General features: G+C 41.3%; 2 protein-coding genes across 6 annotated transcripts; one reads left to right on the forward strand and one right to left on the reverse strand.

Annotated features, from left to right (window-relative positions):
* Positions 1 to 19: 19 nt before the first annotated feature.
* On the reverse strand, positions 20 to 8,211 carry LOC122880294 (zinc finger CCHC domain-containing protein 7-like). The gene is made up of 8 exons (XM_044205271.1): positions 7,824 to 8,211; positions 6,493 to 6,545; positions 5,894 to 6,004; positions 5,082 to 5,252; positions 4,784 to 4,819; positions 4,347 to 4,451; positions 3,831 to 3,948; positions 20 to 976 (listed from the first exon to the last, which is right to left on the reverse strand). Exons 1-8 carry the CDS (start codon positions 8,209 to 8,211, stop codon positions 489 to 491), a joined length of 1,470 nt encoding a protein of 489 aa, XP_044061206.1. The 3' UTR covers positions 20 to 488.
* Positions 8,212 to 8,699: 488 nt separating this feature from the next.
* LOC122880297 (paired box protein Pax-5-like) lies at positions 8,700 to 12,757 on the forward strand. Of its 5 annotated transcripts, none has more exons than XM_044205286.1 (8): positions 8,700 to 8,775; positions 10,031 to 10,179; positions 10,356 to 10,521; positions 10,932 to 11,150; positions 11,243 to 11,283; positions 11,367 to 11,474; positions 12,380 to 12,499; positions 12,592 to 12,757. In XM_044205286.1, exons 2-8 carry the CDS (start codon positions 10,137 to 10,139, stop codon positions 12,612 to 12,614), a joined length of 720 nt encoding a protein of 239 aa, XP_044061221.1. In that variant the 5' UTR covers positions 8,700 to 8,775; positions 10,031 to 10,136; the 3' UTR covers positions 12,615 to 12,757. The 5 variants fall into 5 exon arrangements, with proteins under 5 accessions (XP_044061221.1, XP_044061220.1, XP_044061219.1 ...); XM_044205285.1 differs by lacking the exon at positions 8,700 to 8,775 and adding an exon at positions 8,965 to 9,086; XM_044205284.1 differs by lacking the exon at positions 8,700 to 8,775 and adding an exon at positions 9,190 to 9,324.
* The last annotated feature ends 1,338 nt before the right edge of the window (positions 12,758 to 14,095 follow it).

The raw sequence follows: 14,095 nt of genomic DNA on the forward strand, positions 1-14,095 counted from the left end.
CACAAATTATACATGAGGATATCTGGAAATTCATATTTATTGTCGTTGTCTTTACATTATAAATATACTCTTTACAAATGCCAATCAAAGTTCTGTGCCTTTGACCTGATTTCAAGTATTGTGTAATGACAGACAATGATATGTTACTGTAAAACTAGCATAACAAATCACCCCCCATAACACCATACATACAGCCAAAGAAGCAGGCAGTGTGTAAAAACATATTCCAAAATACTGTATCTTGAAAACTGTACATGCATAAAAATCAAACAGCCAGTGTAATAGTAGCAGATGTACTTGCAGAACAAGGCTAAACTACATTCATACTAGTTACACTGAAGATGAGCATTCTTCAACTGTACATGCAATTCTACAGTTTTCTGTTGACAATACATAAATCAATCAATCACAGACAGATAAACATAATTTTCTTGTTATCCAATTACAATTGTTACGCCTTTATCAATTAAACAATTAAAATAAATACTTTATCTTCTTCTGTGGCGTACTCTTTGTTTTGGGGAAAGAAGGTTTTCACTACCAATGTCTACGTCACCATGGGGATATAAATCCCCATGTTTTATCCCTCCTCTCTTCTTCCACCTCTCTGCCTCTCTGCTCTTCCTGCTCCTTCTGCCACCCGCCTCATCCCTCCTCCTCATCTGCGGAGGGGGTGTGGACTCTCTGTGGAGCAGGGACCTGAAGGGGTCAGCAGGGCAAACTTCATCATCAAAATTCCCCTGGGATCTCCCCAGTAGTCCTCCCTCTCGTCTGGCTTGAGCCTCTCTCCTCAGCCTCTTCACCTCCCGTCTCTCTCTGCGCCTCTCTGGCCACGTCTTCCTCCTGCCAGCTCGGCTACATGTCTCCTTTGTCCTGCTCCTCCCCTGGACTGGCTGATTCTCCTCACCGCTCTCCCCTGTTCGTTCAGGCAAATGCTGCTGGTCGGAGAGAGGCAGTGATCCGGCACTCACAAGCTCTGAAAACACAGCATTGAAAATTCCCTTGATAATCAGTATGAGCCTGTATAGTTTTCCGAAAAGAGGCTGTTATTTACAGCTGCACAAATTAATATTTTTATATTAACAATGGGTCAAATGTAACGTGAAAGGGGTTGCTCGCTGAAAAAACCCCACAGAGAATTATCAACCAACTCTCTAGTAACCAACTCTTAGTTTTACATTAAGTGGACAAAAACATGACTCCAAATGTGACATCACTGTTTGGTGTGGTTACAGGTGCAACAAAGCACACTTGCGACCACATCCAGGTTGGGTGAACTAGCAGGGCCATTTTGCAGGAAAATGTACTGTGACATCCAATTGTACAATATAGCCAACGAAAGATTTGGCATAGAGGAGAAGAGAGGACAGCCTCAGGCAGCACAGCAACCAAATAGAAGAGAGCAGGAAATCCAGTATTTGAGAAGAGAGATAAAGATTTTGAATAAGGGAGTTATGGGAGATTTAAAATGAGCTCTGTCGAAGAAAGAGCCTGCATCAAAAACCTGACAAGTACCCTGCGAGAACAGTTGTGCAGACTCAAGACAGAAAAGACAAGAGAAGGCAAGGAAGATAGCACAGTTTATTAAGGACTTGTGAGGCACCCTGACCAGCCCAAACAAGGTTGTAGAGAAGTTCTTGGAGGAAAAATATAGCAACCCTTGCAGGAAGCATGGACTGGGAAATAATTCAGTAATTCGCAGACCAGAAAAACAGTGTCTTGAACTCAATGCAAAGGAGCAAACATGGCAGGAGATAAAAAAAAGTTAGGAGAGAAAGATCATTTGCTGGTCCAGGCCCCAGCAGTATACAAGAAGTGCCCAAAGCTCCTTCGGCGACTGTGGAAGCTTATGAAGAGAGTTTGGGTCAAAGGCTACCACCAAGCTGGAAAAGTGCTGAGCGTTGTTTTATACCTAAGAAAGAGGACTCTTCCACAATCACCCGGTTCAGAACGATCTCCCTGTTCAATGTATAGTGCAAGATATTTTTAATTTTTCAGGATGTCTAGAGCACATTTTGATCATCAGCCAGCTGATCCATGAGGCCAAACAGACAGATGAAACGGGACCTAACTTCTGTAAGTCTTTCTAGTTAGACTTGGCAAACGCCTATGGGTCAATTTTGCACAACCTCATGCAGGCAGGTTTAGACCACTATCATATCCCGCAGCCCATTCAAGATATGGTTTCCAGCTACCTGGGAGCTACGCTTCTCAACTGGACAGTTTATCATGATTATCAACTGGCTGCACCACCTCCCCCATCTTGTTTATTATGGACATGAACCTCACAGAGACTCACGAACAAGCCAGATGGATTTTGGCAACCCTAGACAATGTTTCAACATGGGCCAGGATGACCTTTAAGGCCAGGAAGTTCAGGTGCATGGTGGTTGGGAAGGGCAAAATCACCAGCTCGGTCACTGTTCAAGTACAAGTAGAGTCCGTACCATCTATTGAGCACAGCCCAATTAAATGCTGTGGCTGAAAATAATCAACAAAACTGGCCTCCCAGGGAAATTCAAGACCTGGCAGGTCTACCTACCAATATGGTCTTTTACCAAGGCTTCTGTGGCTCTTAGTGTACGCATTTCCCATGACCACTGTTAAGAGAATTGAGAGGACACGCACTTACAGAGATGGTTAGGTGTTCTCCCAAGTCATCAGTGGTGGAAGAATTTAAGGTGTCAAAAGTGTAGAGCTCTGCTAACATTAACCAAAAGTCAAAAAGACCCAGGTTAGAAAGTGGTGTTTACCAGTATTTCTTCTGGAGATAACAGCACAACATTTAGAAATGCAATATGATTGATTGATGATTAAGGGGCATTATTTCAACCTTAAATGTCAAGTTGTTTTTCTTAATATCTATATATTTATTTATAGTATAATGGTTGGGGAAACACTGGGGTATTTGAGTGGAAATATCAGCTCTGTTATAGGTGATTTAAAGGGTCAATTCTTAATATAAACATTAATATTTTTAATAATGCACCAGGTTAGAGGGCTCCTTGTACAATTTACAGCATTAGTTCTCTGAGAATCTCTTTTATATCCAAGCAAAATTGGTATTGTTACTAAAATATTGCTAACCGAATCGATATTGAATCGAATCGAATTGGGACCTTATGAATCGGAATCGAATCGATTCTGGAAATCAGTGGCGATACCCAGCTCTACTGTTCAGAAGGGAAACAAGCCAGACACGTCCCACAGGCCTAAACCCACCATACTGCAAATGACAAGGTCTTGGGAGAGGAAGGTTCATGTTGGACGGAGGCCTCCATTCCAGATGTGGTCCATACCTCTCTACATCCAGACATTGTGTTGTGGTCCCCAGAAGACAAGAGGATAATCCTGGTGGAACTTACAGTGCCATGGGAGGAGGTTTGTCAAGAGGAAGGGGAAGACGGTGAATGGGGCAGGAAGCAGAGAGAAGAAGAAGCATCTTGCTGTATACGGAGTAGGTGAGAGGAGAGTAGCTGGAAGTCAGGGGCAGATGAGCAGTGATTTGACCACCACCGCTGACCCACCAACTGGAGGTTGTCACAGTTGAGAGTCAAATCACCATATGAAAGTTGTGCATAGTGTGTGGACATCTGCTCCTGACTAAAGGCTACAGTTACCTCATTAATAGGTAACTAGAGAGAGCACCAACTGGTGTATGCTACAATCAAAAAAAAAATGGGGGACCGTTGGAAGACTAGATGTGTTTTTCAGTCAGCTAAGACTAAATGCCAAATCCCCCCACAGTCAAAACAAACTTTTTTGATGCAAATGTTTACATCACTGTATGTACAATAATACTGTATATACTATAACATATGTTTTGTCACCTTTGGCTCTTCTCTGCATCCTGGTACAACGTTGGAGGATGTCCTCCATGGTGTCATAGTGGCAAACATAGGGCAGTGAAGGAGAAGTTCCACTGACCATCCTCCTCTTAGTGCACTCCTGATACCGACCGAGAGACAGAGACACAAATATGGGGAGACAGGCAGAGAATAAGAGAAAGGGTGAAAGATGGATCCAATCCAGTGAAGAACTGTGCTGTTACAAAAAACAAAGTGGTTGAGGGAGTCAGAAGAAAGAGTAGATGCAACTGAAAATAAGTGAGCAAGAGGATCAAAGAAGGGCATGTACAGTAAAGTCCAATCCACAAGAAGATACAGAAAGAGAGAGGGAGAGTATGTTGTACAGAGGGGAAGAGAAAAGCAGAGAGAGACATGAGACAGTGTAAAGAAAAAGACAGAGAAAGAAAGGGATAACAGATTAAGGCAAGCAAAGACAAGTCAAGAAGGAAAGGAGAAATGGTGAAAGTAAGAGAATGAGTCCTTTCATTGACCACTTACATAACCATAATGTCCCCTCTCAGAGCAGTTGTAACAATGAGCTGGGCATTTCTTAGGTTTTAGGGTGTGGACTGTCCATGGCCTGAGGGGAACCTCTAACCGGATCTGGAAAAAAGGTAAAACAAACATTTTTAAACATGGAAAAAGGACATCAGTTGATTTCTTTGACATTTCATCAATACATATCCATGCATTCAAACTTTAAATTTCACCAGACTATTAAAAAACATGATTAACCTGATTAATCTGACACCTCCTCCCTGTTTAACAATAATAATAATAATTTATATTCTCTAAATTTTAGCAAAATCATTAAAAACGGAAATTGGTGACGTTAATACAGTCAGCCAGAAAGACCTTTTAATGTTTAGAAGCATTATGTATCTTGCTTAGAAAAGAAGTTTTGATAAGAAAAGTGCAGTAAAATGTTAACTCACTGTCAAGTGGTATTGTCTCCATGTATCAGGGCAGGCCTGAGGAAAACCCAGGAAACAAAGGAGGAAATTACTCTTTTGAGCAATACAGAAAAAAGCATTGTGTAACTGCACTGAAGATGATGAACTGTTGGCCAAGATCAAATATCACTTCATAAATGGGGCCCACACACACCTGAGGCTACAAAATATGTCAACACACAACTGACAAATGCTTTCAAAGTTTCTTTCAACACAGCAACACACTCTCCAGCACAAACACTCACAGGGGTCAGACCTGGAGGCTAATGGTCAAACTCACATCAGAGAGGTGCCCTGTCATCCCACAGCGCTGGCAGTGTTGGTTCCACACCGGGGGCCTTTCACAGGGCGTGAAGCCATGCGAAGGCAGGCCACAGGTGGGGCAGGGGCGACCCGTACAGTCCCTCTGGATGTGGCCCTGGATCCCACAGAGTACACAGGTGGGACATTTCTGTTGACAGAAGATGTTGCAAACATATTTTGCAAGTGTTAGGATGGGTGTTATGATCTTTCCAGTCAACCTCTATAGGTGACCATGGAATTACATCAACACTTATATGTCTGGTGTAATTTACACCAGTCTGTAAGGGACAGAAATATTAAAGAATGGCTAAGATAGTCAGTTAGAGCAGAAATCAACAGAAACATATAGAGATAAGGTATTACACCTCACAATATAAATGTTGTATAATGTTTTTTCATCTATTTTTTAACTTGACAGCATAATTTCTCGCGACAAAAGATGTACGTTTCAGCATTTTGCCATAATTGGATAGTTCAAAGTCTTGAGCCCCAGGAAACATAAGAAAGGAGAAGGGGATATCAGCTGGACTCGAACAAGAGATGTTGGTAAGCATCTTGGGACACCAGGACACCCCTTGAAAGTTATTTTAGTAAGCTAGAAATCTCAGCAGCTGGGTAGCTATTTCAACCTGAATCAGGGTTATTAATCAAAAACCACATCAAACTCCTGCAATGGCTATTTCTTCTACAAGGCCATACATAATATGTGCTTTATACCTACTTAATGACAGTGTGAAGGAATATTATGTGTATGTAAAAGAAAAAGGCTGGATGAGTGTGTTCCTTTACCTTGTGGTAGTAGCAGCTTTTGGCAAGGTGTCCCGTCCTGTTGCAGACGTTACAGATCAGAGAACGACCAGGCACAAAATAGCGGCTGGGCAGAGACTGATCAGCACCCCACTAGATTATATGAGAGGACAAAGACATGACAGACATTATTTAAAAAGCTAGTCTTGTATGTTCATAATACTGAGTACACGCTGCAATAGTAGATCACAGCCAACTGTTATTTCAAAAACAATTTTCTTTCCTTCTTTTGCCATGGTTTTCTAAAACCAGAGCTCGTCTTTACTGTTAACAAGTCTTTACAATAAATATCCTCGGCACAAGTAAGAGTCGTCTTCATTTTAATTTCGTCTTAAAAGTCATTGGCATGTATTTTTTAAATGTACACTTTATACATGCATACATTTGAATTTAATCAAACAAAATTTGCTTTTGAATTTTGACAATATAAATAAAAGAGTTGAAAAAAACACTAACTGCTACTCAACAAATATTTAAGTGTCCCTTAACAGAAACCTGGATAATAACAGTAGATGCATATTTCCTTGAATAAATGTGCTCTACTATAGTATTCCTGAAAATTAATAGATGTTAAAAGTTACCTTATCTTTCTCTGATACAGCCCAGGTATCCTTAACTGGTTTCACATTCTGATCTATGATGGAGAGAATGACCAAGAAGATCATTATGTTTTGTAGACATAAATGTGTTCCACAATTAAAGTTGCGGCAGGATACCTCTTGAAATGCAACACACAATTCCAAAAAAAGCTTTTTACAAATCACAAGTTTTTCCTGAGCCTCGTAAATTTAGTCTTTCCCAGGTATTCTGTCTCATAAAAGCTGTAGCTCTCTCAGGGCTTAGGAAACTGATGAAAAACACTTGACCTTCCCACAATAACTATCACTGAGGTGAGGTGTAAGGAAAAACTTGAAACCCCTCTGCTCCAGTGGAGCTGCTGGCTGGCGAGATAAGATGAAGATGGAGTGGTTGTGCAGGGCAGCTCCCTGGTGTGAGTATTGGTATCTTCATTAATGTGAAGCAGAGCATTTCTCAGTACATGCTAAGCAAACTGTATAGGTTTAAAAATAAATTGCACTACCATAGATTTACAGAAATCTGTGTAACTCTCTGAGTCAATGTACTGGTTTTGCATGAAATGTATCTACAGAAATGTATTTCTATGTGGACTCATCTTAATTTTTCTGTCAATATCCCACATTGGAAAATTGACACACAGAATAGCTGTCTGAGCTGGTTACCCTGCTGCGCTGTATATCAGAAATCAGAATCAGAATCAGAAATACTTTATTGATCCCCAAGGGGAAACTCTTTTGTTACAGCAGCTCACTATCACGTCAGTGCACACAGGAATAGAAGTACTAAGCAAAAAATATAATACACTATAATACAGGTCAGAAGTACCAAGTGGGTATAATCAGAGTACATGAAATATGAAGCATTACTGCTCATAGAGCTATCTGTTATGCTGGAAAGGCGTTTTTTTGCTAGATAGGAAAAAAAGCTAATCCTAAGAGTTGTCAAGAGTAAATGGAAAAACTATTTCAACTGAAAGACCCTAAATAGCAACATCAGTGTAGCCTGTTTTGTTTGTAAGTATATTCAACATCACCTTGTATCTATGAGATGAAGTGGAATTCATTGTTTCATGTTTGACTCTTGTATAGTTATTTTTCTTATTATATGGCAAAAGAAGATCCTTCAGCACATGTAGCTGGACACTCGTGGACACATCCCTTGTACTTCACTAAAAGTTCGAAGTGTTTTTCCTTCAGGTAAACATTTCAGAATCCTACAATGCAAACTTAACTACAATAAAAAACATTTTCTTGCACTAGTAGTAGGACTGTTGAAACAGGATGATAGGCAGTAATTCAATGTTAACCCAGAGTGAGATCAAATACAGTCTAACCTTCATCTCCAGAATCATCCTCAGAGCTGTTCCAGTAGCTCAGGTTGAGCTGGATGCTTGAGTCTCCCACCTGCTCCTCTCTTCCCAGGATCATCCACTCCTCGATGGGCTGGTCACTGTCCTCCTCCCCCTGCTCCTCCTGTAAGTCCAAACTGGAAGTAGGACTCGTCCTGCTGTGCAGCGCCCGCCCAGGGCTGATGTTGAATGCCAGGAGGAGCGGAGGAGAGCTTTCCCTGCTGAGCAGTGCAGCTTCTTTGCAGCTGCTGTGAGGTTTCTGGTGACTGAACTTGATCTCTCCTTCGCCGTCTGAACTACTGGAGTCCTCAATAAAGAAGATATCGTCTTTGTCGCCTTCCTCAACATCTGCATTTTCCTTAGTATAGTTCATAGTACAACCTGAAAACAGCAGCTGAACAACACCACCCAACGACGGCTCACTGCATTGCTATCAAACAGCGGTGGCTAATGGCTCATGTACCACAACTTTTTCTTAATAACTGGCACCGGGCAGAAATGAATAGCCTGGAAAGGGGGTTTCTGTCTAAAACGTGCTATTATGAGGTGGGTATGTAAACATTCAAAATATATTGCCACGTGGGTTAACATCAGGCAAATCAGCGCTATGCTAACATTAGCTCTGTAGTAGCCGAGGCAGTTAAAATAGCTAAATTACCGAACACAACCGAGTGAGATAAAGTATATATTGGCACTTTTCTGGCGCTTACCATTTTTAGTTCACTATATCTCAGTTGCGACTTAACGCATTACACAATACTCATTTTCCCTCCATACAACTGAAAGAGTTGTTGCTTCCATCCTTGTTTACATGTGTGAAGCACTTTACCCGGCGTTTCCGGGAGTTAAAATGTTGGACAACCAAAACTGCCTCCAGCGTTTAAAAAGCACGGAGTTTGGCTGCAAGTTCACTCCTGAAAGCCCTGGAGTGGATTTGGTAATGTACATTTTTTTATCACCATTTATAATATAGTAATCATAAAGTCGTGTCAAATTATTATTTAATAACAGAAACAGTACAAACGGCTCTAAGTGTATTTGTTGTTGTAGTGCTGTCAACAACTGGCAGTGGCAGCAAGCCACTTAAAGTTCCAAGCATAGGGTTGTTCCCATAGCAACGACTTCCAATCAGTCTGCATAGGAATTAGTAACTATATCTGTCAGATAAATGTAGTGGAGTAAAAACTACGATATTTAATCTGAAATGTATCCTAGGGTAATATAAATAAAAGGAGGTACTCAATTAAAGTAAGAATACTACTTAAGTGTAGACCTTCCACCTTTGAGCTAAATCCTAACGTCATAATGCCGAAATATGCATGTCATAATTAGCCTACTAGGATGGATGGATGGCATGGGAACAAGAGGAATTGCATTTCACACCTTTCTTGTTTTACAAAGTCTTGAAGGCTGAATCTTAAAGAATACATTATTTAATAAGAGTGATGCTTTTGATGTTCGGATCACAAGCATTGTGGTTTTTCAGGTAGCTACCATTTAGAGACACTGCGGTCATTTCTTTGATTTTCGTTATTGTAATTTCAGGGGTTGTAACCTGGGGGTTACATTCAACTATTTAAAAACTTAAACATGGTGGGTATTTTATGGGCCGATTCCAACATTTTTAGACTAAATAGGCTATACGTAAATTTGAATATAGGCCAACAAAATGAAATGCATCTAGTAGGCTATTTCTTCACCAGAATTTGATTCCTGGTAGACTTTGAAACAGCATTTCATACTGAGCTTCCACAGGAATGCTCACCCAACTTTTGGCACATTTCATTATGTGTAGTGATAACCGTTTAGACCATCATGTTGGAAAATAAAATGTAGGCATAGCCTGTATAATTGAACAGTTAACTGAATGCAAAATCCAAATAATGTATACATTTTGAGACTTGTGGTGTCTGTGGGTGCGTAGGGGGACTTGGACGCATGACTTCTGTATTGCTAAAATCCTGGCCTCAGCTCTGATCACAAGAACTGACTGTAGTGCCTTTACTACAAAAAGCAACACGATAATGGAGCGCGTGCGCCCGTGCGTGGGTGTCCAATCAAAGGCTCGTGCCGCTGTCCCCCGCTCAGGTGCTGAAGGCAGACTGCTGTCACTCCGCATAGCAAACAAAAACACACGGGACAAAACTGAACAGAGCTCTCTTAAAAACTTCTCTTTTTGTTCTTTTCTTCAGTTTTATGTTTAAATAAGAAATGTTTGGTGCTCCAAACCAACTCCACTTTGTACCAACGAACGTCTAAGTTAAGCAGGACTACAGACTTATTTAGAGTCAGTCTGTGATGGACGTGCGCTTTGGACAGGTGCCGCTCACCGTTACGCACAGTAAGTAACGATGTTTCTTATTAAATTAAAGTTATGAGCCACAAGTACGTAGAGTAAGTGACACCCCTTCTTTTAACATTGAAGTATGTTGAGCGCGCGGCTGTCCATGCGGTAAATTACGCTTGAATGTTTGCCTTTTGATTGTTTTTTTCTCTCTGATCCGCTCCGGTGCTCAGGGCACGGCGGGGTGAACCAGCTCGGTGGCGTCTTCATTAACGGGCGCCCGTTACCGCACGTGGTGAGACAGCGCATCGTGGAGCTCGCTCAACGGGGCGTGCGTCCCTGTGAGATCTCCCGCCGCCTGCGCGTCAGTCACGGCTGTGTCAGCAAAATACTGAGCAGGTAAAGGAACTCTGCTTGGTCATTTATTTAGCTGATTTATGAATTCATAGACAGGTATTCGTGATGAAGCAGATTTTGGGTGACAATATTGTTGCCTGTAATAATAATAGCCTGTATTCGTATAGAATCTTTCAAAACCTAATATTTGACTATTCGTGTGTATATTAACTCCAGTTTTATTTAATATACAGGCTTGTGTATGTTCATTCCAGGATGCATTATTCAGAAATTTATTTCTTTTTAATATAAATTAATCTCAATAGCATATGGTTTTCTTGCTCTTTGAATCTATAGTGCTGCTCTGTGCGCTTTCTCACTTTATTCCAACTTATATAGATACATGAATCACATCAGCATCTATATTTACTTATAAACCTTCTCCTCAGGTAAAATGTTATCCCTCCTGACAGATATCAATGCTGTGAATTCAGGTACAATGAGACAGGAAGCATCAGACCAGGAGTGATTGGAGGCTCTAAGCCCAAAGTGGCCACTCCCAGAGTTGTGCAAACGATCCTGCATCTGAAACACACCAACCCCACCATGTTCGCCTGGGAGATCCGAGACAGGCTGCTGCTGGAGCGGGCGTGTGACCACGACAGCGTGCCCAGCATCAGCTCCATCAACAGGTATAGATGACCTCGTGTGTAGGCCTAAGTGTGTGCTTGACAACACGGATCATTAAAAATGAGCGTTGCGTGAGTTCCCTTTGTCTTTACAGGATCATCAGGAACAAAGTCCAGTCTGAGTCTTGTGAAGTTGGTAAGTTTGTCTGTTCCTTCTACTCTCTCTTGGTCTATCTGTCTCTCTCTAATGTTTCCTGAGACCGACCTCTGCCCCTGCAGTGTCATCAGCATCACCTGTTGCCATGGGAACAGCCTATTCCTCCGAGTCCACCTATTCCATCAGCGGAATTCTGGGAATCAGGAAATGCAGCAGCAAACATAAGGAAGGTAATATAGTCTGTGAGTGTGATCAGTGGATTTGTCTATGTTTTAAAGTGTATATGAATATATATGTTTCTGCTTGATAGGCCTTTTTCACAGAAGACATTTTGACAAGCACAGTAGAAAAAGCACAGGTGTAAATAATAATGGCTGAATTTCATTTAGCTTACTTTCCATTGTCTTAAATACAGTTACAAGTTGTATCTCAATTGCCAACTACAGATACTTTACAGTATGTATGTGTGCTTTTCTTCATAGTGTACTGTTTTGGCAGTTGGGATACAATAAATCAATGTGCTTTATTGTTATGTACCAATAGGGAATCATACAAGATGCTAATGGATGTTAGTCTAACTGCGACTTTACTGCTACTGCTTCTTTCAGATTTGGAAACCTAACAAAGAGAAATCCAAATACACTTTATTTTATTTAAATAATTATGTAAAACAAAATGTAAGACTCCACGCTAGATTAAACATGTTGTGTAGATGGATGCATTTGCAGAGCAGACACAGAGATTACAGTGGATTCTCTGTGGTACCAGACCACACAGCAGACTGATGAGTAAAGCTGGTGGTCCTGTGTTAATATTACTCTGGCTGAAACAACCTCCGCAGCAGGAGATCCACCTCACCGCCCCAGGCTTCTGTCCTCTCAGCCAGCAGGCTCTCTGCTCCTCCCTGCCTCCCCCTCGCCTCAGCCTCTCATTACCGGCCCGCTTACACCCCCACTTCTCCATCACTGCAACCATTAGAAAAGGAGATTGCATAGATATATGCGTACTTACACCTGGGAACACGCTCGTATATTTTGTCATTCTACTAATTAGAACAAGTGACGATTGCAGAAGGGGGCTGGAGGTAGGAAGAGAAATAAAAGTGAACCTGGACAGAGGCTGCTTTGTTTTCCAGGAGGGGACGTCTCCTGCAGCGTCTACCACGACCAGCCATGTTCCTGTAATGACGCCTGGGGATGGTCTAACCCCTGCTTGACCTCTATCTCCAGCCTGACCTTTCACCCCAGCCTGCCAGGTAATCATAACCTCTTAGGTCAGTCTGCATCAAAATATTATCACTTATGTCTAATATGAGTTCAGCTTTAATGTGTTTGTTTGTTTGTTTAGGGCCCCCGTGTCATTACAGATGAACAGGGCTGCAAAAGACCTCAGAAGAAAGAATATCAACCCCTTAGTGCCAAAAACAAGATGATGTCAACACTGGATTGACTGCAATTATTACATCATGTCTAACCTGACTGATGTTCAAATAAAAGTGAAATGACATACCTCACCTTTCATGTTTTATTTACATAATTTGGAGTCAAAGAACATAGACATGCTGTTGTTTCAGAGGCTTCATCAGTCCAACATATTATCCCCCATCCCTGTCACCCCTGCGGCCATTTTCTCCTCAGCCAGTGGTTGAGGGGGAGCATCATTAGGGGCCCTGTGATGGAGAACAGAGACTGTTTTCTCTCCTTAGTGTGCGTCTCCCTGGCCTCCCCTCCAGCATGAGGGATTAAAGGATGAGATGGGAGACACCAGTGGGACCGGCAGGGTCAAAAGAACACCGCTGAGAAAGAAATCTGTGGCCGGCAGTAGGCATCAGTCTATAGGAGGCTTGTAGGGAAGAGACACAAGGTGGCAAATGTTTTTACTGTGTATATCAACACTCCCAGAAATAAATGTGCTAATTAGAACCAGCTTGTCTCCATAGGAGAACCACTTTGGTTCCTGGCAGAACCATTTATAAAGCCTTTCAGACAGTTCTTTCTGTGTAATACCTCCGTGCAATATTAGTTTTCCCCTTGTTAGTTTTTTCTTATTTATTGCTACTGAAACTATATACCTCAACTACTCTTCGACAGTACATGCACCTCCGCTTATTAATATTATTAATATTATTTATTACATAAGGAGTTACATTGTATTTTAAACTGTACTTTCATCACCAACCAGTAAACCCACTTGGTACTTGACACTTAGTTTATCTTATACTTATACCGACAGGATACTTAATTTATTTCTGACCTGTTTTATAGTGTTTATTTTTTCTAGTACTTTCTCCTGTGTGCACTGACGTAAAGACGAGCTACTGTAACAAAGAGTTTCCCTACGGGGATCAATAAAGTATTTCTGATTCTGAAAGGCTCCACCCAGAACCACAGAGGTTCAACAGATAACCCTTCGATGGTGTAATGGTTCCACACAGAACCCTCTCTGGGGGTTTTATCTGAACCTTTCCACCTTCTAAAGGTGAGAAGTAGAACCAACCTAGCAATTTCTACCAAGAACCCCTTTTATAGTCAAAGGATTTCATCTAGATGATAAGCATACTGTATGTTCTCAAGTAGTACCCAGGTCTTTTATGTACTTTATCACCTTTATTTGAAACTGGCTTGTAATAGAGGTGGGCATTTATTTTTAATGTCCTCTGATAAGTCTAACTAGTTGAGTTGTCGTATAACATCTCTTTGCAACATCCACCATTTAACCTCCTCACTAATGGTTAAAACTATAAACTTGCACAAAAATTACAATTAGGCTAACAACATAGACCACCATGTTCTGAACAGACACATTACAAACACCAACAAGTGACACTGGCATTTTGGAACATAAACTTAAC

This window comes from Siniperca chuatsi, linkage group LG8 (genome assembly GCF_020085105.1).
Source record: "Siniperca chuatsi isolate FFG_IHB_CAS linkage group LG8, ASM2008510v1, whole genome shotgun sequence".
NCBI classification, from domain to species: domain Eukaryota; kingdom Metazoa; phylum Chordata; class Actinopteri; order Centrarchiformes; family Sinipercidae; genus Siniperca; species Siniperca chuatsi.